This window comes from Eupeodes corollae, chromosome 2 (assembly GCF_945859685.1).
Source record: "Eupeodes corollae chromosome 2, idEupCoro1.1, whole genome shotgun sequence".
NCBI lineage: Eukaryota > Metazoa > Arthropoda > Insecta > Diptera > Syrphidae > Eupeodes > Eupeodes corollae.
Window position 1 is genome coordinate 154,222,904 of NC_079148.1, and position 23,236 is coordinate 154,246,139.

A 23,236-nucleotide genomic window follows, 5' to 3' on the forward strand; every position below is an offset into this window, starting at 1 on the left:
AAGAACTTCGTTAATAAATTCACTGAATTTAACATATTACCTCAATATCAGTTTACAATTAGTTAAACCATAAAATTTAACATTAGGATTTTAATACTTTAAAAAATTTGGGTGCCGCGAATAAGTAAACGTATGTACATAATTTTGGAAAAAGGCACACCTCTGAAATATTCTCTGTTATTTTTTTTTCTGACTCACATGATGTGAATAATTGCAAAAAAGTATTTATCACTTAATTAGCATTTAAATGTGTTTAAGATAAGTTTTCAACGGGTTCATCTAATTTACATAAAATAGATTCCACCGCCGCCAGAAGAATTTAATATACCTTCGGGCTATTAAAGTATTTCTAATTCTAATGCTACTAGGTATATAAATATAATTGACGTAGCAGCTATCTTGCGTGGGTGAAAAACAAAACTGGATTTTCAAAATTCAAAAGCAAATAACTTAAAGTAATGTGGTTTTTGTTTTATAATGAAACAAATTCATTTAAATTTAAAACAATCAATTTTTGTTTAATTTTAAGTTTAAAAAATTCGTTTCAAACTTCAGCCAAAAATAAAAGCAATTAGTTAACTTATCAACCAAATTGATCTAATTTGCTTATATTATAATTAATATGAATTTAATACATTTGTAAAAAAAAAAAACATAAGTATATGTGAGCATAACCTAGGATTTTTAGAAATTAACATATGATTCATATCTTCAATAATATTTTCTAGGTAACCTTCTTGATATAGGAGTGTCTGATAAAATAAGATTTATGATGTTTTTATAAAAGAATCCATTTATGGTGGCTTAGAAACTTTTGGAATTCCCATATTAACTTCTGAAAAAAGATTGAAAAGAGTCCTGAATTTGTAAATTCAATTTTGCATATTTTTTTTTCAATGCCAAATACAAACCCATTCGAACACTAATGTATAACTTTTTGAATTAATGCAATTACTCAAACGATTATTTATGTATTTTCAAACAAAATAATCAATTAATTCAATTAAAAGCGAAAGAAAACAGAAGCGTACAATAACTAACTACAACTAAAAGTACAAATAATTTGGTACCTGAGTTGAGTTGATTTCATCAATCACAACAATATTTCATTGAATCAATAAATAATAAAAACCAAACTTACCTCATATTCAAATTATTATGAAAGAAACAAAAACAAAAACAAATGTAAATACTCGTACTATTGCCGGAACAATGTCTATAAACTGTTAGATCTTTTTTTTTTCCTTTCAAAGGTAAACATTTTCACTTCCTAGGAAAATAAACATTTTTGAGGTGTATAATCATCATAATTGGTTGAATTCATTTTCATCATCAACGACGAAGACTTCATCATGTTTTTATTTTTTTGTTTGAGATTGGTTTAATAAATGTTGTTTTAATTTCATAAAAGTGTACATAAATAAAATGCTTTTAGCTTCAAAAATATGTGATAGTTAAACAATAAATTCAAATAGTTTATTAATGAAAAGACTAGAGAACTGCATTTTACATTTCTTTCGCTGAAAAGGTTTGTGCATTTACTTAGCAGAGACATCTGAACTACAAGAAATGGTAAATTTACAGACTGCAATAACATTGGTGAATCTTTCAAATTTTAACGAAACTTATGTTTTACGGTTTTCCCATCCAAGTTGTTGAGTTACGTTTTCGTTGGTGGAGGAAAAAGATTTTAAATTGCTTACAACATTTTTTTATACAGTAAACTCTTTAAAGGCGACGCACGTATAAGAATAATACTGAAATATCGAAAGACATTTAAATTAAGATAACATCAATAGAAAAAAATAGAAAATATTAATGCCTAAAAAATCAAAATTCAACAACAAATGTAAATGACCCTCAATGATAGCTTCCTTTTCCTGCTCATCTGTCGGTCGGTATTCAAAAAGGTATTTAAGTCAAACACAATACTAATAGCAACATTTTGTTTAAGACTAAAAGAGTTTGGCTTTGCTCTGAAGATACTTGAGCCGAGTTTTTGTTTTAAGGTAAACAAAAGTTGTCAATTTGATTTTTCCAAAAAAAAAATTAACGAAAACTTAACAATTATATTTTGTATATAATAAAATAAGTTTGATTTTAAATGTCTTTTCTTGTTCTAGAATTAATTTCCGAAGAAATTCGGCTAATCTAATTTTTGGAAGCATTTTTTTTTTAAATTGTATTGTTTATAAAAGAAATACCAATGGGATTTTTCTAACAGAAATATTTCCATTATCAAAAATATTAATGGATTTTCACCAGTTTTGTGTAATTTTTTTATTGATTTATATTTTGAATAAGAAAACTAGCTATTGGATTTCTTCCATATTTTTTCGGTTGGAAATTAATTTGTGTTTTCTTTTAGTATGATATGTATTTTTTGAAGAAAAATTTGTCACTTTGATTTGTCTAAGAATGTAACCATTAAAAACGCTAGTTTTCGATGCATACAATTATTATGCAGTAAATATAATTTTATGTTCGCAAAATATTCGAGCATATTTTTTTTCCAGTTTTTTGTATGTATAGAAAACGGTAAGATACATTTTATTTCCAGCTTATATGAATTTAATATTACGTCACAATAAACCGGGTTATATATTTTGCGGTTTCAAAATTATGGGACTGGGGAACTAAACATCAGTCAAACTAAGTTGTTAAACCAATTTTTTTTCAATCGATGGATTGCTTACAAAACATACAAATTGTCAAAACCTACAACAAAAATGGTGCTTCTGCTACAGCCACGTAGTGTATTATGTGGAAATTGTGGTCTACACAATCGTTCAAAAACTCAAGCAATCGTCAAAATTGTCAAGAAATTTGAAGTGACTGGATTGGACTGGACTGGCTTTCGCTGCTGTAAGTGAAAGTGTTGCCTGAGACCCGAATGTGTTGATTCCTAATCGTATTCAGGGATTAGAACTGTCTTACGGAACATTATGGCGTGTTTTGCATATGATTTTTTGAACAAAATTTTCTTCAGCCACGATGCACATTTCTCACTCTGTGAGTATTTTAAGAAAAAAAAAAACAAAATTGTCGTATTTGGGGTTCTGAAATCATCAAGTAATTAAAGAATTGGTTCTTACTCCTTCGAAAATGACGATGGAATGACTATCACCATCAGTTCGGAGTGTTATAGTCATATGATAACCGACCTTTTTTGTCTGTTATTGAAGAGTACGACTTAGAAAATATGTGGTTTTAACAAAACGGTGCCACATACCACAAAACTCGAGTGAATAAGGCTTTATTGCAAGAGACATTTCCTGGCCTCGTAATTTTTCATTGTGGCGACATCAACTGGCCACCATGATCATTCAATTTGACACCGCTGGACTTTTTGTTGGAGGGATACGTAAAAGGCCGTGTTTATGCAAAATATAAAAAAAGAGGTTGGGCTGCGATAACTTCCCATCCTGTCTGTCGATTTGTCTTGCTTAAAAGGTTTGTAGGTTTTCTTTTTTGTTAAAAAAAGTTTTCACTTCAATCATTCTAAAAAAATTTTAAAATTAATAACAATGTTTTGTATACAATGAAATATTTCGATTTCAAAATTTTTATGGTCGTTAACCAATTTTTACCAATTTTAGTAACTGATTTTATGATGAAGATGATGAGATAGAATAAGTTTGAAAGCAATATTTTTAATTTTTAAATGAAATTTGGTCGAAAATCAATTTTTACGAACTTTTAGAAATTCTGTTTGTAGGTTTTTATTTTTTGTTAAGACTTTCAATTCGATTTTTAAAAAAATTGTATCGAATGTTCAAAACAACATTTCTTATAAGATAAAATTAGATGTAAGCCAAAATCTCAAAGTTTTGAAAAAATATTTAAGTTGAAAATCAATATTTTTAAATATTTTGTAGGTTTTTAATTTTTTGTAAAAAAAAACTGTCATTTCGATTTTTCTTAACATTTTACCGAATATTGGAACCAATGTTTTTTTTTAAGATAAGATAAGATAAGATAAGTAAGAAGCCATGATACCAATTTTTTTGAAAAGATGTTTAAGTCGGAATTCAATTTTTACCAACTTTGAGTAATGTTTTTTTTAAGGTTTTTATATTTTATAAGAAAAAATGTCAATTCGATTTTCCTCAAAATTATACCAGATGTTAAAAACGTTCTTATTTGTTGCACGAAATATTTTTGGTGATAAAATCATTTTGTATTCGTAAAATTTTCGAGGTGACAAACTATTTTTTTCGTTTTTTTAATTAAAAAAAAAACCGTTGATTTTATTTTTTTCAAAAAATACACTTGTCTGGTATAAAAGTTACAATGTATTATATAAAATGTAATTCAAGTCTTTAGCGTTTTTGGTTTGTGAGATATTTAGGGTTAACCAAAATGTTCACGTTTTTTTAAACTGCTATGGTAAAAAAACAACCCACGCAATTTTCTTTAGAGCCCTTTCTACATGTTTCTGCATTATTATCTGTATAACAAAATTTATTTGATGTCGATATCTCTTCTGGTTCTTGAACTATGGTGGACGAAAAATCGTAGCGTACATACAGACGTACGGACGCACAGACGTACGAACGTTAGTACACATGCACGCATAGACATCTTTCTAAAAATCTTCTATTTCGACTCTAGGGAACTTGAAACGTAGAGAAATATCAAAATTTTCAATGACAATAAACAGACATATTAATTACAAATGCCTGAAACTCAAAAATCATATTTGTTTAGAACATCACTTAAACTGGACACACAAATATGGGCAAGATGCACTATATGCCAACGTTTTCGACCATTGTTCTTCAAATTTATCAACTGTAAAAAAAGAAGTTCTAAATATGAAAGTATTTGTATAGAATCTCACGTGGTACAGAGTATTCGTGCAACTTTTTTCAAAAGACCTGAAAAAATACTTTACCCATAAATTTGTTAATCTGGTCTAAAATAAAAGCTCTCTATCAAAATCAAGGTTTTTCAAAGTGAGTTTCATTTCCTGGACTATTATTAAAAAAAAAATCACTAAGACAAACCCCCCACATTATGCTCTTTTTCATTAAATCACTTCTTTGTAAGCCTGCATTTAATGCTTACAAATACAATAAATTCATTGAGTTCAAAAACTTGTTCTTTTAGGCACTTTTGTTTGTTCCTTCTTTTTATTTAAACCAGACTTTGAATGGCAATGAACTTTACAAGGTCAACATATGCAATGCACATTACAATATCAAAAAATTATAATAAATTAAAAATTTAATAAAGTGCTCATCATCATTATTGCCCATCAAATTTTTTACAGAAATGATTGCTTGTTTTAATGTGAACAATTTTTTTAAAGCTTTCTTTAACTGGAAAACAACAACAAAAAAACAAAAGCTTTGGGTGCATTTGCACTAAAATTTTAAATATTTATTGCAAACAATGCAAATGCGTTTTGGAGAAAGACTCGTCGTGGGCATAGTCAGCCGGTGGCGATGGCGTCGTCGCACGTTACCATAGCAAATTCACCAACAGTTGATATTAGTTTGTTTTATATCTAAGAGCTTTTTCAAGCCTTAACAGTGTTGCCGTTGCATCATATACCAAAGAATGTGTGCCTTATAATAAATTTTGTAACATTTAACTCAAGTCGAAAAATCGTTAACATTCATTAATGACTGCTTTCAATCTGTGATAGATAGAATATATCCAAATACCATTTTGTAAGTATTTAACGTGTCAAAGAATAGCTGGTCCAAAATACCTGGACTAAGTCAAAAAAGAACTCGAAAACTATACAAAATATATGTCTGGTATATATTTCTATGACATTGATTTGATTGTTTTATTTTTCCATAATTTATTTAAATTATTTTTATTGAACGTTTCATTTTACAATGATTTGATGGGGTCGAAAATCTAAATTTGTCTCTGCTTTTTTCGACAACTATCTTGATTCAGCTATGGATAACTTATACAGCCAATAACGACATCATAGCTCATTATGGCTGCCGGTTGATTTGAAGTAATTAAGTTGTTGTCGACTTAATGCAAGAATTTGGAATTGGATACTTTTATTTCATTTCATTTAACGAAATTCAAAAGATATTTTAAAAAAACCTTAATTATTTAAACAATTTTGTAATGTAATGTCAAATTGACATATCGGAATTGCACACGTTTTTTTAGTAGAAGGTAAACAAATGAATGTCAGAGGCTGAAAAGTACGAAGGTTTGGAATCTTCATGAGAGTAGAACAATTTGATTTTTTAAACAGATTCAAAGCCTCTTCTCAACAACATTGAAACATTACCAATTTAAAGCTTTTGTTTCAAAAGCTCATTTTTAAAGTTATTCTCAAAACAAACTACGACAACACTGTGCCCCAACAAAACAAGCGAAAGTTTCAATATTTATTCAGTTGTTGGCCCATTGGAGATTGGAGTCTTCGTCGCTTTGCTGCACAAGAGGAGTTTCATTATATTCATTCCCATTTCAACAATTTCAGTCAGAGAACTTCTGTGCTTGGCTAAGGTTCCGTTCAAAAAAAAACTCTGCCTTCAGCGTTAGTTTTCGTTTACGTTTTGGGTAGGTCTAATGTACTTTACTACACCTACCAAGTGGCGGCCTCATCTTATCGAAAAATATTAAAATAAAACTTTATCCAACGTCAATTAAACTCTCATTTCATTGTTTACATTATTTTTATCGCGCAACATATCTTGAAATCTTGGTGTGTTCCTTTTATTTTTATTGCTTTTTAAAAGAAAGTCCAAATAAACGAGTCGTGCGTGTCACATCATCATAGTTGAGTTGAAAAGTGATTTAAAAGTACTTCAAAAAGAGTGCCACAAGAATAAATTGTTTACCAACAATTTAACTAGAGGAAATCTTCTTCCTACAACATAATACACTTCAGTGAAAACAATAAAAACCAGACTCAAACCGGAAGGAAGGTGTAATTGTAATTGTTGACATGTCTCAGCACAAAAAGACACCTGATCTACAAGACGATCAAAGATTTGCATTGATGAAGGTAAATAAGCCATAACTAAGCTAACCTATCTACAATTGCTCATCATCCACTACTACTGCTGATGATGCTGATGATTGTTATTTGGTTTTTATATTTAAGATATTACAATAATTATATTAAAATAAATTGTTATTGACTTTTAACAAATAAATCGTGGTGACTAATCAATATGTTAGCGTTCATGTGTCACGTTGCGTTGGTTGGTATATCAACATTATACGCACTTGCGTGATGAGAAACCTTAACTATAGATATTGTATCTGTTGAAGAATTTTTAAGTTTTATCTTAATTGTTTTGAAGTTTTTTTGTATCTGTTTGTTTTTCTTGTAACAGTTCGAGTAGTTTGATGGTAAATTATTGTAAATTAACTCTTTGAGGCAACAATCTATTTAGTGTAGATGCAGATAAAACATCTTATAGTGTTTGGATTAGATTGTCTTCGACTTGACTTTTGCTGTGTCTTCGAAGCTTTTTTCTTCAAATCTTTTAGTTTGCTATTAAATTTGTAGGTCAATTTGCAGGAGAGGAAGAAAAAAAATACAAACTTTGCTGATTTATTTTGCAACGTGACACTAATGAAAAATACAAACTTACTTAGTTATACCAAATGAATTGCTAACTATTAAGTTTCTTGAATGACTAGATTCTGAAAAATAAAACTTGTTTGGATTGTTATTTCCATATATATCTACATATATAAGAAGATAGATATAGGTAACTTTTTAAAAAATTAAAAAAGTCTAAAGTCTGTTACTTCAAAGAGACATACACTATCTAAAGGTAAGGTATATACAAAAATTTAATTGGTATAGAACGAGTTCTGTTGGGTTATTTTGATCGTTTTTGTTTTAATTTATGCTAAGCTTTAAGTAAGAAAGAACTAAAGTATAATTTATATTTTTCACCTTGTGCGTAGTTTTTGTGTGTGTTGTGTTAATGTTCTTTAGTAGGTACCAAAGTACCCATAACTTATTTCATTCTCATTAAGGTGAAGTCAAATGCTTGTGTTGATGTTTCGAACTATGTTAGAAGGTGCTGAACCTTTATTACTGATTTTATAAGTGGTTCTTAATGACAATGTACGTTTCGTCATCTTTGCATGCAAGATTTTTTGCTAAATGAAATGAGGTTCACCTAAATGATGATTGAAAAAGAAATAAATGCCAATTCTTGATTATAACTCTTAAGTGAATGACTTTGATATTTGGAATTTAAAAAAAGTAAGAAACAAATATGATTCAATTCAATTGAGCGTAATATAACTGCATGATTATTTCAGTGCCTAAATATGTCTCATTGTCATTCTAAAGGAGGAACTTATCAAACCCCTCATGAACCCACAACCTTGACTCGTAAATGCTTACACAGGCCTCTGTCTCTGCCCAGCATTACTAGTCTGTTGAATGTCCCTAAACATGGAAAATCTGCAAATCCGGCTCGAAGGACCAAATGTAATGTCTAAGTTTTTTATTATAAAAACAGTAAAAAAAGAAGACAAAGAAATAAAACGCAAACCACTTTGTAAGAAATCTTTTGAATTGTATTTTAGTCATAAGACTTGATGTATATGATGATCGTACAATCATTTCATTAATTATTTGACATAAAAATTTTGTGGCTTATTTGTGGACTGTATTTGATATTTGTAATAGGTTTGTTTCCTTCAAGTGTTGAATTATCCTCTCTCCGTAACTTCGATTGTATTTGTACTTGTACTTTCGTACGATAACTGATTTATACATTTGATTTTTTAAAAATCAATTTCTGGCAGTTGCTATTTCAGATTCAACTTATTGAATTACTGCCAAGTATAGATATTCTTTTTTCCGGCGGACATACAAAAACTGGAAAGCTTTACGGAACTCTGTGTTTCCCTTCCATTTTAATTTAGTTCCCATACTGTGATTAAGCTTTAAACTTATTAAGGGTACTCATTACCCTTTTCTGTTTGCTTGGGTAAAAAAAAAGTATTAAATTGTATTTTCCGTGTTACATGTTCTATGCTTATTCTTAGCAATTCATTTTCAATCCTATCAGAATGGATCTAGACATCGAGTGAAATCCAATTTCAAAATTAAATTGTATCTATTTTCAGTTATTCAAGTGAAATTTACATATGTACGTTTGTAAAAGTCTCCAATGTTTGCAATTATTCTGTGCTTGAGAGAGAACGCAAAGTATTGAGAAAAATTATTCAAAATTCTAGCTGATTTTTGGAGTTATTAAAAAAAAAATACCAAATTTTATTAACATTTTTATTTATTTATAAAAAGAACACAAAATGTAGCGAAATTAAAAAAAAAATAAGTAAACATTTCATTGTAGCTTTTTTCTTGAGGGAGATTTGTTGAGATTTGAAATAAAAATTGTTATGTAATTCTAGGTTAGCACTGTACTTTGTGAAGTGAGGAAAACTTAGTATCAAATAATAGAAGATTATTTCTTTTCAATTAATTGTGGGGAGGAAATTTTTCAAAAAAGAATTTTTCTTTTACTTTCTTTGTTAAAAGGGACATGTAGGGCTAGCTTACATTTTTTTAAAACATTAAAGCATTAGAACACTGCGGTGTATACTTACTTATTTTGATTACTGTATAATATTTCCTATAAAAGTTTAAAAAAAAATATTAAACAATTAAGAAAGAAGGAATATTTATTCTCCAGCTTCCTTAAAACTCCTTATAATCCTCCTGGCTAGCAAAAATCGTATATATAGAACTTATGTAATGTCAAAATGTCATAACAATACATTAAACAATTATCAAAAAAAACAGATTTTATTTGATTGACTTTTGAATGTTGCCTCTTAATTATATTTACTTTGTAAATTATTCGAATTTTTTGAACTATGTAAATCCGAAAGAACGGATTTTTTCGAAGATATTTTGAGTACTTCAAATCAACCGGCAGCTATATTGTTTTTTTTTACAGCTGAGTGACTTATATCATTTATAATCATAATTTACGGATTTCTCAAACAAACTCAAACAATTTCCAAAACAATTCAAAAATAGGATATTTTTGCAATTGTGTACTTGACAGTTTTTAAAATCTCTCTACTTGTTGCACTTTTCTTTACACATATTTGGTAACACAAATTTCAAAAGATTAATTCGAAAAATTTTAAAGCAGAGTTTACCAACCTTCTTAAGAGTATCTTAAGCCCCTAATTCGCTTTCTTTTTATTTACATTTGAAATGCGGGAGAATAAAGGGATGTACAAGTTGTTGTAATTTTTAAGCTGTGTCTAGAAATAACCTTAAGTCAAACATTTCCGCACAAAAAATACCTCTTTTAGTCAGTCATTTTCAAAGACTCTTTTGATTCTTATTTCACTCGATAAATTAAGCATTTATTACAAAATTTCAAGGTTTAGTGTTTTCAATATTATTTCCAAACTAATAAGGAAATTTACCTAAACTCGTTTGGTGTAATGTACAGTAGTTTTAAATTTCTGGGTTTAAGAATTTTATGAGAAATTTAATTTGAAAGAACTCAAGTATTGTTAAAAAAAAAAGTGTCGTTAACAGAATAAGGCACGAACAACTTTTACATGGTTGTTTTTATTCATTTACTGTTTATAGTTTATACATTAAATCCAGCTGATTCATAGACTTGTTCTTTTTGTCAAAACTGGATAACCAACAATTCTTATCGCAAATATCTCTGCTTTTAAAAATTTGTTCAAGGATTTTTCGTATAAATTTATTATGCAATCAAAGAACTTTTTCAAGATCAAGTCTGACAACTTTGATAATGAATTTATTTTGTTGTTTTGGTATTCAATACAAATTTAATGGTTCATTGGGAGCAAATTTTGTTAAACAAACTAAACGTGTTTTGCATAATGAAATAAAACAATTCAAAAAACAAACAAACACTCGTACAACCAAAAACTATTGTAATTCCCTGAAAGTTCTTTATTTGTTTTTTTTTTTCTATTCTACATTCAAATATTTGTATATTGTTTATATTTTCATGGATATACGGTTACCATCTCTATGTAAAAAAACAAATAGGAAAAAATAGAAATTAGCTGTTTATATTTTAATTAAAAATCTATCTATATTTTTGCATTCTCCAATTTAATTTGTACTCATTTCTAGGAAGGCAACATTTCAATGTTTATTTAATTAAAGTTTTGTTTGTTTTTTTTTTTTTTTAGTTTTGTGTGATTTAAAATATAATTAATGAGGCCATTCGTTTTTTTTTTTGTGACTGGTCACACTTATACTCGTAGCTATAGCTATCAGTATTAAACCAAAGCCAAATCTATGCAAAGTTTATAAATTAAGTCGAACTTCAATGACCAACTTGAAGTATAAAATATTGAAGGACAAATTATTGTATATTCATTAACATATCGTGCAGATTTTATTAAAATAAAAGGCACACAGAAAAGCTTGTTGGGGCTTCATTTAATGAAAACAAAACAAAAACTGCAATTACGGTTTAACAATCATTAATTAAGTATAATTTCGACTTGAAAGGTTTGAAGTTTGTTCCACAAAAAGAAAACAAAAAAGTAATCAAATTATTCTGAAGTATTTGAAATGTTAAGAAGCTAATAATTCTCTTTTTTTTAAAGCTTTACCTACTTACAAAGTCCGAAAATGAATTAGTCATTGAATCAAAGCAAACCTTGACATTTTTTTTTCTTTTCCACTTTTTGATGGAAATCTAACAGAAATGCCACCCTGTAGCTATAAATTTCATTAAAAAAAATTTAGTTTTTTATTTCTAGAAAATAATTTAATTTATAATAATTATAATAGGTAAATCAAGTTTTACTGTCAAGGTCAGAGAAGGTATTCGTATGACTACTCATTCGTGAAAACAGCAAAAAAACAGATGAGGAAGAGAACACATGCGATCAATTATAGAATGCCTGATATTATGTACCTATCAGTTGAAGGCATTATAGATCTTTAGTTCTATTTAAACCCTATTAAATATTGTACTTTAACAAGGTTCTCTTTATTCAAACCTGATATTGACTAATAAATGCTACTATCGCGAAAATAATAGCTATACATAGTTATTTATTATTATGCCTCTAATTGGCAATTTGATAAGACACAACACAACAAAAACTATACTTTTTTATAATGAATGTAGGTTACAAGATCTAAACATTCTAAACGTATTAGGTATAATTTTACTAAGTCAAGCCCCGCACTAAGTTGTTTCGCATGAAACTTACTTGATTTAAATCAAGATTATTTATATTTAATTGGCGGTGCAATAGTCGTTCGTTTTTTATTATTATTATTATTAATTCAATCGATAATTTAGTTATGAGGCAAAGGGGTCAACGATTGTTCAAGCTTATACAAATTTACATTTGAATTGTATGTGAAAATGTTAAAAGGTAATATAATCTAATTAAAAACTTATCAAGGTAAAATAAAATTATTCTTGCTTAACGTAAACAAAATAAAGTTGATGAATCCAATTTTTGCTAATTCTTTGATATTTTAATTATTAACAAATAAAGATTATTTATCAAACGACTAATTTATATACTATACTTTAAAAGTTTATTATAAAAAGTTAATTATAAATATGTAAAAGTTATTAATTATAAATATGTAATTTTATAATACTGGGATGGTTAGGTTAGGTTAAAGTGGCTGTCCAAGATGGAAACAGACAAACTTATGCCAGTTTAATGGCCCATTGTGATACCACATGCATTTTGAGGCTTCCTCCTAAGCTCAATGGAACCAGTTTGCGTCCCTTACGATGATATGATTTAGATCATTTAGATCGTTTAAGAAGAATTTTCCTATGTAATTCTTGCGTTTTTGAGCTAGTGCAGGGCATGTACAGAAAAGATGAAGAATTGATTCCTCCTCTTCCTCGTCCACAGCTTCTGCAAAAGTCATTTGAGAATACGCCTACTTGTGTGGCGTGCTGTCCTATTAGACATTGTCCGGTTATGACACCTATTATCTTCTTAGAGATAGCAAGCACCTTTTAAGTTTTAAATCTAGTGTTGGCCAGATGTTTTTTGTGACCTGGCACGTAGAGATGTTGTTCCACCTGGTGTTTGTCTTCTTCATAGCGTCTTGTATTAGCAACAGTTTAGAAGTAGCGATTGGTATGATAGTATGAGCCAAACGTGGCAAGATGGGCTGCACTGTACCGTTCCTGGTGGGTTCATCTGCCTTACAGTTAATTGGAATATCTCTAATGTCCGGCACCTGACAAAGGTGAATATTAAACCTCCCAGAATGGTCTGGTAGGTATAGAAATCTGGAAATTTTTGCCAAATTGCAGTTGGGGGATAGTATAGTCTGTGTGCTTTGGAATTGATTCTAAATACCTAAGAATTGAGTGGCCAATGTTGTTCTTGGTCCATTGCGACGAAGCTTTGAGGCGAATAGCAGAGTTTGCAACTATTTGTTTGCTAAATATGTCAAGATGTGTTAGGTAGAGTAAAGCTTATACATAGGCTAGCTGAACATTGGGCTTTATTTAATACGAGGATACTGCTGTTTTTCTGTTATCATAAGTTTAATCAATATCCAGTCAAAGCCTTTTAGGTTTAACCTGTTATTTTGTATATAGGCATATTGGCTAGTAAAAGTAGGATCTAACGTCAAAGTAGTTCAATTATGAAATTTTATGACTGGAAACGACGCTACTGCCCTTATTAATGTTTTAAAAGTCCAGACGATGCATTTAAAAATATGTTAATATATGTAAACAATGGTTTTAAACTTATAATTTAATATTCCATTGTATTTTTATTATATTCAAATTCGAAGAGGTAGATAAATTCTTATAGTTGTTTTATGAAGAAATTAGGCTTTTTTGTAGTACAGCAGGTAGAACAATATCGAAAACCGTTTGAAATAATGTTGAGTTAATGAAACCTCTAATAAGTGTTAAATTAGATTCGTATTAAATAAGAATCAAAAGAGTCTTTAAAAATATCTAATGTTAAAAGATGTTTTTCTGAGCGGTGAGGAACTCCTAGTTAATCTTTTGCCATAAACTTTCAGCAAAATATAGAATGTTGTTGAAAATTCGTTAATAGGTTTGATTATTCAAGAAAACCTTTATCCAAAAAAAAGCCATACAGATATTGAAGATTTAAGGGTGATTGTTTTCTACCTTTACTAGTGGTAGTAATAAAATCATGTTTTCATAAATGTGACGAAAACTTTTTTTAAGTACTATAAATTGTTTTAATTTAAAGTTCTAAATAATCTTCCTTTATTTTACTGAAGTATTTAGACTTTTCACTATCAAGAATGTTTTTTTTTGTATACTTTTTATACATGACAAATCTTCTAAACGCTGAGTTTTAGAATAAGGTGGTACCTAAAAGTATTTATTTGAAGTTTTATATATTTTTAGTGATTTCAAGTCAGACATACGCCTTCTTGTAAAAAAAATATTTGCAATTAAAAAAAATTATAAAAATTTGAGTTTGACGCAGTTGAAATATGAAATATCTTATCAGTTAAAATTCTCAAAAAACGGTTATAGAAAGTTTATTTTTAAAAATATGCATAATATTATCGTTATACATTTTTAGAATTATAAACAAAGGATACAAATTAACAATAAAATAAATATTGATATGTATGGATATATAAATTATAACAAACAAATATGCATATAGGCCAATGCGCTTTAAAGGTCTATTGATAACATAAATCAGTCGTAGTTAAATTCTATAATTTGATAACATTCTACTCATAATCAATCAATAAAATGTTGTATATATATCTTTATTGTTCCGACTTTCGAGTTTATTCCACGGTAAATATAATTAATTTAACAATTACCCAGTAATCAAGAAAATAAACTGAACAAATTTTATTTTCATTTTTTTAGGGTTTTTAAAAGAAGTTTCTAATGAAACACAAATCTTTATTTTTAGATTTATTCTTTTCATAACATCATTTTAGTCCAATCTAAGAAGCAAACATTTTAAATATAACTAATTTTTACTTTTAAAGTTACTTTGTTTGGAAAATAATAAAGAAAAGATAGACTGTAATGCTTAAAAATGATAACAAACAAAATAAAAACAAAGAGCCTGGGTTGTGTTGTGAATACACTAATAACTTCCGATTCATTCCCGTCTGTTGATATTTCTAAAATGTTTACAAAATAATAATAACAACATTTTATGTGAGACAAAAAGAATGTTTGAAGTCATTATCTTAACTTGGTTTCTAGATAATTAAGTCAAAAGCCATTTTTCATCAGTTTAACGTTGTTTTTGTGGAGTTTTTGTTTTTTTGTAAGAAATAGTTTTTAATTGGATTTGTCTAAGAAAATATCTTAAAGTTAACAACAATATTTTGTATATGTAAAGATGAGCTTGATTTCTGTTCCCAAGATATTTAAGGTTTGTATTTCAGATAAAAAATTCCGATTAAATTCTTCTAAGAAAATAACCTCATGTAGACAAAAACATTTTTTGAAGAATGAAATAACTTTGAATTCACTACCCTTATGTACATATTTTTAAGATGTTCGAGTCGAAAATCTGTTCAAGAACAATGTTTTTTATAAGATTGAATTAGTTTGAAGTAAATATCTTAAGGTAATTCTTGTCAAGATATTCGAGTCAAAAATCAATTTTTACCAACTCCTTTTGTTATTTTTTGATTTTCAAAAACGTTATTCTTCGGTGGATATTTTATTGGTTCAAGAGATATTTTGGTTACAAGTTTTTAACTTTTTTAAAATTGCCTCTTAATCTTAATATTTTTATCTGCAAAACAATTTTTCTGTTTGGTCTATTTTGGTCTATATCTTTGCTATAGGTGGTTTTTTGAACATACGGAAGTACAGGAGGGTAATGGTCTTAAAGGTATTTTCGAAATGAAAATAACACAAATAAATAATTCCTTTCAAATTAATTCAACAATATCATTCAAAAAGAACTTATTTAGATAGGATAAAAGATCTCCAACTTGATTAAATATCTGTAGTTTCTGTATTGTATGATTTTAGGCACATGTTTTTTCGAGATCTTGAAAAAAGCGTAAATAAAATTAGCGAACTTAAATTTGCTTTACATGTTTATGTTGTTTGCATAAATAAAACGAATCTTTTTCTCCCACAAATTTTCGACTAATAGCACTAAAGTCCCTTCTTTTAAAAGTCCTGGAAATCCTGATTAATTATCTTCTTAAGAAATATCTTGAGGAACGGAAGCTTCTTAATGACTGGCAATACCGCCTTCGTAGCAATAGGTCCACTGGTGATCTAATGGTTCATCTCACCGAACAGTGGAGAAAGTAATATTATTGCACTTGATATTTCAAAGTCGTTAGAAAATATCTGGCTTCTTGCTCTTTTACCGAAAATGCGTGTTTTTGGTGTTGACGAATTTCTTCTTTGTCGGATTAGAAATTTTCTTTCAAACTTCAATACAAGTTGTTTTGGACGGATTGAAGTCTGAAACCCATATAATATAAATGTTCCGTTTTGTCTCCGACCCTGTTCCTCATTTTTATAATTTATCTCCTGTCTGATACTTCTAATCTAATACATTGTTTCGGTGAATATAGCACTCTCAGTTTTTCATATCCGTTTCCAGACTCACAACCCTCCTCTTCAGATGTGGAACTGCAACTGCAAATGCCGCAAGATGTCTAGGTTTTTTTGAGAAGATGAAAGAAATTTGTATCCCCGTCTGGCTACAATCTACCAAACCTATATACATTCGTCCGAAACTTGAATATAACTCTTATCTCTGGGCTGGTGCTCCAGTAATTTATTAAAGCCACTAGGACAGTATTCAAAGAAGAGCTGTTAAAATGATTGGTGACATTAACATCATCAACTTGTTTACGTCACTTGAACATCTACGAAAATTTTCTTGTCACACCCTTTTCCACCGTTATTTTAATGGACTAGCAAAATAGCCAGTTGCATTCCTCCCCTTAAACAATTTAACCGTAATACCCGCACTTTTAGGAATGCCCATCAGTTTGCCCTTGAGCCTAACTTCGGCTGTACTATGAAGTACGGAGTTTCATTTTTTAGCCGTACTACTCTAATGTGGAATGCCTGCCACGCACTAGCTTTCCTGTCATTGCAATGTTCAGGAATTCAAAATCAATGAACACCGACACCTCCTATCCAACCCTTCCCTCTTTTCCTAATGCTCACACTGTGTCTTTGGCATATTAAAAATATTCAAAACCCTTTTAGTTTTCGCTAATTATAAAAAAAAAATTGTAAGCTCATCTTCAGCTTCATTTTAGTTACTTAGCGTACATTAAAAGTTCGAGGCCTTTAAGAGTACGTTATTTCCATAATTGATTAAATATCAAACTCTTAAAATCTTAAGTGTAACATGTTGAAAAAGTCATCTTATTTCCTTTTGAACAATGTTTATTTTCAAAAATTTCAAGCTTGTATCTCTAATATTCCGCTAAATGGATAAGTCTTAAAAGCGAACATTCCTGTTTGGAAATTCAAATGTGAATTTCTCGCAATGAGGTTTTTCAATTTAGCTAAACTTAAAATTTGAACAGAGTATGCTCTTCAATACATTTACTCTACGAGGATGTAGGATGTTTTTGATTATTTTGATATTAAAAATATGACAATAGAATTTTCTTTACAACATTTTGTTAGGTATTGACACAAATTTTTCGTTTTACGTATAAAATGTTATGACACTGAAGAAATTTAAATTGAAATTAAAATTAAAAGAATACTTTCATAAGCTATAAATTGTCGAACTTTTTAATACAATGTAATTTACATTTTTTTAGCAGTCTTGACAAGTCATTAAATACAAAATTTAAGAGCTTTTGTACAAAAGTTACACTTTACGGTAAGTGTGTGACCCCTTCCTGACTAAAAGTCTGGATCCACACTTGACTATAATGACTTCCTATAGGAAGTTAATAAATAAAAATGTTTGATGATTATTAAAAAAAAAATACATTAAAAAGAAAAGAAACTAGTTAAAGTTATTAATGACGTTTTTCAGTAAAAAAATCATAAGTAATTTTGTTTAAGTTTTAATTTTAATCATTTATTTTGAACCGTTATTGTACCAAATTGTATTGAGTCGTTACAATAAAACTTGTTTAAATAATCTTAAATTATCAAAAAAGATGCTCCTCTTCTAACTTTTTGATGTACTAAAATCGTATTGCGATCGAACTTCCCTCAAAGCAACTTCTTTTCTGCTTTGTAGCTTGTTAAAAAATTAGACATTTTATAAGCTTCAATTATTGCTTTATTCAACGGCTCCTGCCACTTGTTAGAAAAACTTCATTGCAATTGCAATACATTTTAGATCCATCACTTTAATGAAGTAACGTTAATTGAATTCAAGCGTGCAGCATTTCAACAATAAAAGAAAACCATCGCAGCGTTTAGCTTTCGAACACTATAAATTATTCAACAAAACAGAAAAAAAAACTCTTCAGAAGAAAAAAAAATTAAGACAAAAACAACAAAATTAATTGTTTAAAGAAAAGAAAAACTAACAACAAAGCACCAATTCGCACGCAGCGGTATTTATAATTTTACGGATAGTGCATGAAGTCAATTATTTCTTATTTTTTTTCTTTTTCGTTACTTGTTTCAAAATCAAATTATGTTGAATTTTCTCTGTGTTATGTTTGAAAGGAAGGCAAATATGCGAAACAAGACACCGACTCGAACCGAACTGAATTTCAGTTTTGCTGATAAATTTCAATCGAATGAAATTCAATGCAAATTTTATAGATATTCAATAAAAATGCAGATGTCATCAAACGATGCAATATTTATTTGCATTTTCAATCAAAATTAAACGGAAATATAATTTACTATACATACATATTTTAGACGGAAATTCAAATTGTCACATGAAAAATTTGGCAATCAAAAGAGCTCCTATAAATTATATTATTTGTTGCTGAACTGACAATGGCACGCTTAAAAAATAAACGAAGGTTTTTTTGCTTGGCATGCAAATGAATCCACGCGCAGCCGCAAATGTATGTATGCGAATTTCACGCGGTCTCAAATTTAAATGACTTTTTGAAATTAATAGTTTTTTTCTGAATTTTTGTTTGTTGCTGTCTTTGGTTTTACTTTCAAACGAGCGAAATGTCTTTGACCTCAAAGACGTCTTGTCATTAAATACAGACTATTTTGTATTGTTTATTTTGTTTTGTCTTTGAGAGAAAAAAAATATTCAACAAAGTAAAATATAATCTTCAACAACGTAGTAGCAAAGTACCTTTATTTTCAAGAAGTGATTAGTGTAGGTACTCAAAATGGAGACGTTATTTCAAACCAATGAGAAAAAATCAGGGTCACGCTTTGGATGTGTCTCTTGAATTTGTAATTTTATTCACAGTTCTTTTGGGCATCGTTATGTAATTAATGAAGTAGATTTTCAAATTCTTCCATTAGACCTTTATTACAATTAAGGTATTCCCACACGAACACAACAAAAGTCTTAGACAGTGAACAATTCGTTTGTTGAGATTTTAGGGTAATGTTGTTTTGGTCGATGCGCACTTTTTTGTGATGACATCTGTAATTTAATCTTTACCCACTTTTTTAACAAAAGATAATGTTCAGGGTCTCTTTTGATGATACTTTCATTTTTTCATTTAAATTGTCTTCTTCCGTCATCCCAATTTTCAACATTAACTAGAATTTAATTACATAAAAACGAATGGTACTCGATGGCGTATACGTACTTTTTTATATTTTGTACTGTATCCGTTGCCATTTTTGTGTTGTCTTGTTAAAGTACACTTTATTAACATTTTTGTATAAAATCTATTCTAAGTTTTCAAAACGGAAGACAATTAGCCTTATCACAAGCATCAAGCATCGTTGGATAAGATTCGTCAGATGAATGGCAAACAAAAACTACTGAATTTGTCACGAAATAGGATACAACTTTTCACGAATTTCAAAATGTTCTGGACAAGTTTTTTGTTTTAAACCTGAGAATCTGTTACATTTTTTATAGCCATTCGTAGTACGAATATTTTCTGACTATAAGAACTATGTGTGATTAGTCAGAAAATTGTTGTTGATTTATGAATGTGCATAAATCAGGGGCTTTCAGATGAGTCTTTAAAATATTAGTCGTGTTAGACCTAATCCTCATCTTAAAAGCAATTCTTTTGACATTTGCTTCCAACATTTTGTTTTGTTTAAAATCTTTTCCAAAAACCATCCAGCGTAATCTTAGTCATACCTAAAATTCACAAAAACTGTCTTGAACTAATCTATTTTTGTATCCATCTTTTCTAGTTTCGGCGAAGTGTTGCTGATATAATCCAACCTGAACATGATGACTACTATCTACTACGATGGCTTCGAGGTGAGCATACAATTTCTTAAAAAATTTCCCTGAATCACTTCAATTTAAACTTTATTTTTAACACTTTAAATTTATCCTTATTTTTTCAGCCAGAAAGTGGAATGCAGAAGCAGCGGAAAAAATGTTAAGAACTGTAAGTACAAATGACGAATCTAATTTTCACAAGATCTCCTTCCTTATATACAATTTGGTAATTTTCAGAGCCTTAAAACCCGTGCGATGTGGAATGTGGATAACATTGAAAAATGGGACTGTCCCAAAGTCCTTATAGAATACACTCCATCTGGTCTTGTTGGATTTGACAAAGAAGGATCCCCAAGTAAATAACCTTAGGATCTTTAAAAACGAAACAATTTTAAACAATAAATATTTCTTGACAGTTATTGTATGTGCTTTTTCTGGAATGGATATGTGGGGAATGCTGCATTGTGTCACGAAATTTGAGTTCCAAAAATACACAGTACTGCTTTTGGATCGATACATGAGAGCTGGTTATGAGAGTAGCAAGACATTTGGACCTCAAGCTCGACAACTTGTTGTATTCTTCGACATGTCAAATTTCAATCTCAAACAATATGCTTGGCGACCTGCTGCAGAACTTATAATAACAATGATGAAGCAATATGAAGCGAATTATCCAGAGCTTCTTAAAATGTGTTATATTGTAAATGGTAAAGAAATACACAACATTTTACTTCTTCATTTATTTTAAGTCTTTTTTCTTATATTTTCACAGCTCCAAAACTATTTTCTGTAGCATTTAACTTTGTGAAGAAATTTTTGGACGAATACACAATGAGCAAGATCAATATCTATAAGAGTGGATCAGATAAATGGAAGGCACAAATGTTCTCTCATGTTGATCCAGATAAATTCCCCAAGAGATTTGGTGGTAATTTTGTGGATGAGAATGGTGATCCTGACTGCAAGTCCTTGGTAAGTCGATTTTTTCGGGATGTTAGACTAAGAAGAGGTCTTAACAAATTTTGTATTATTTTTTTGTTTTCAGATTTGCTATGGTGGTAAGATTCCCAAAGAGCTTTACACTCAACAAAGTGATGATAACGACAGTGGCAAGACATTCATAGAAACCACTGTTAACAAAGGCAAAAAACTCAAACTGGAATTTGATGTTGCCGAAGATTCTCGAGACCGTTTGCTGACTTGGGAATTCCGCACAATTGATTATGATATTAAGTTTGGAATTTACAGCATTGACAATAAGACTGGTGAAAAGACAGATGAAATTTCCTTAGCCACAGTGTATTCCAATGAAATGGATGAAATAGGTTTCATTAACTGCCGACCAAATTCAAAATGTTTGTTAAGAAAGATTAAATCATTTTTGTGAATAGTTAAATTTATAGATGGTTTTCTATTTCAGATGTTGCTGTTTTTGACAACTCACATAGTTACTTGAGGAATAAGAAACTGCGTTATTCAGTTGAACTTGTTACGGACATTGACGATGAAGTTCAGGAACTTACAGAAGATTTTAAAAGTACAACATTAGCAGAACAAAACTAACATTTGTTTATCATCGTTTAAGTCATCTCTCTTTAATCTAAACAAAGTATTTTTTTCTTTACATTTTAATGAAAATTCCAACATTATATTCAAATTTAGAAATTTTAAAAATTCTATAAGCTTACTTAAATAAATTAGACAGTAAGCAAGGGTGTATTATTGTAAAATAATATTATATTATGTAATATCATGTAAAAAAATAAGGGATTTTGTACTTTTGTAAATTATAAGCTGCAATGTTTGTACATTTTATTCAACCAGAAGCCAAAAAAAAAGTTATAGTCCTATCCAACGAATTTGTGATAACTTTGTATAAAACGTTAAAAATGTTTTGTTTGTAAATAAAAAAAAATAATAAAATTATGAAATGTGTTTTCCTATTTTAGAATTTGTATGGTTTTTTAACTACGCAGGTAGGTAATTAAAATTAATAATCAAATCGATAACATAGTTTGTAAATTGGTTAAATCGAAACTTTTCGTTTACATAGTTCTAAAATTAAAAATCGTGTTGAATCATATTTTATATACCATACCATAAGAAGAAGGAAGAAGTTATACGTGTTTTTCGTGGATTTTATGTCTGCATTTGACACGGTGAATAGGCAAGCTCTTTTCTATAAGCACTTTGGTATGGGAATGTAGTTTAAATTTGGAAGAGTCCTGCAAAGGCTGTATATCGATACCAATGCAGCAGTTTGGAATGGTACAAAAAGGTCGGATTGGTTTAGAACTGAATCAGGCGTTAGACAAGTTTGTAAGGTTCGTTCTATATGTAAGGTTCGCGGATGATATAGTGGTTCTCGCGTCATCTCCAGAATCACTACAGCTAATGATAAACCGGATTTTTGAGTACTGTAAAATATGGAACCTAATAGTAAACAATGAAAAGTCCAAGATTTTGATTTTCAACAACGGAGTAGATATAGACACTGCCTGAATGAAAAATGGAACTACAATGGTGAAAATATAGAGATTGTCAAAGAGTTCAAATATCTTAGAGTGATTTTGACAAAAAATTTAAATATGGAAACGCATCTGAGAGAAAAGCTTACAAGTGCAAGATGCGGAAAAATTGTTACGCTTCTACGTTAAAAGGATCTTCCAGCTGCCACAAAATGCTCTTAACTATATAGGTATGTTGGAAACGGGACTGCAGCCACTCTTTGTCCTAATACTTCGAAAACAAATTGTTTATGTTTTCAAAATCATGAATATGAATAATTACAGAATGGATGAAAGTTCCTAGGGAAAGTGACATGGACCTTAACATAGATAACTTTGATTTCAATCAATGAAAGGAATCACTGTCCCACCTAATTGCAAAAGTGGATTATATGTTATGGGGAAAATGCCTTAATGATCTCTGGATCTCTGCATAAGGCAATTTA

At 29.3% G+C, this 23,236-nt stretch overlaps 1 protein-coding gene across 1 annotated transcript; it reads left to right on the top strand.

The window, feature by feature from the left end:
* Positions 1 to 6,388: 6,388 nt before the first annotated feature.
* On the top strand, positions 6,389 to 22,214 carry LOC129946169 (SEC14-like protein 2). The gene is made up of 8 exons (XM_056056252.1): positions 6,389 to 6,991; positions 20,250 to 20,319; positions 20,409 to 20,452; positions 20,521 to 20,638; positions 20,700 to 20,990; positions 21,056 to 21,255; positions 21,329 to 21,638; positions 21,704 to 22,214. The coding sequence occupies exons 1-8, from the start codon at positions 6,932 to 6,934 to the stop codon at positions 21,844 to 21,846; spliced, it is 1,236 nt and encodes a 411-aa protein (XP_055912227.1). The 5' UTR covers positions 6,389 to 6,931; the 3' UTR covers positions 21,847 to 22,214.
* Positions 22,215 to 23,236: the final 1,022 nt, after the last annotated feature.

What these genes read in the sequence shown, in the direction of transcription:
- LOC129946169 (XM_056056252.1), top strand. Translation starts at nt 6,932, where the DNA reads ATGTCTCAGCACAAAAAGACACCTGATCTACAAGACGATCAAAGATTT. An exon ending in TCTACTACGATGGCTTCGAG is followed by an intron (nt 20,320 to 20,408) that starts GTGAGCATACAA and finishes TTATTTTTTCAG; the next exon opens with CCAGAAAGTGGAATGCAGAA. An exon ending in TGACAAAGAAGGATCCCCAA is followed by an intron (nt 20,639 to 20,699) that starts GTAAATAACCTT and finishes ATTTCTTGACAG; the next exon opens with TTATTGTATGTGCTTTTTCT.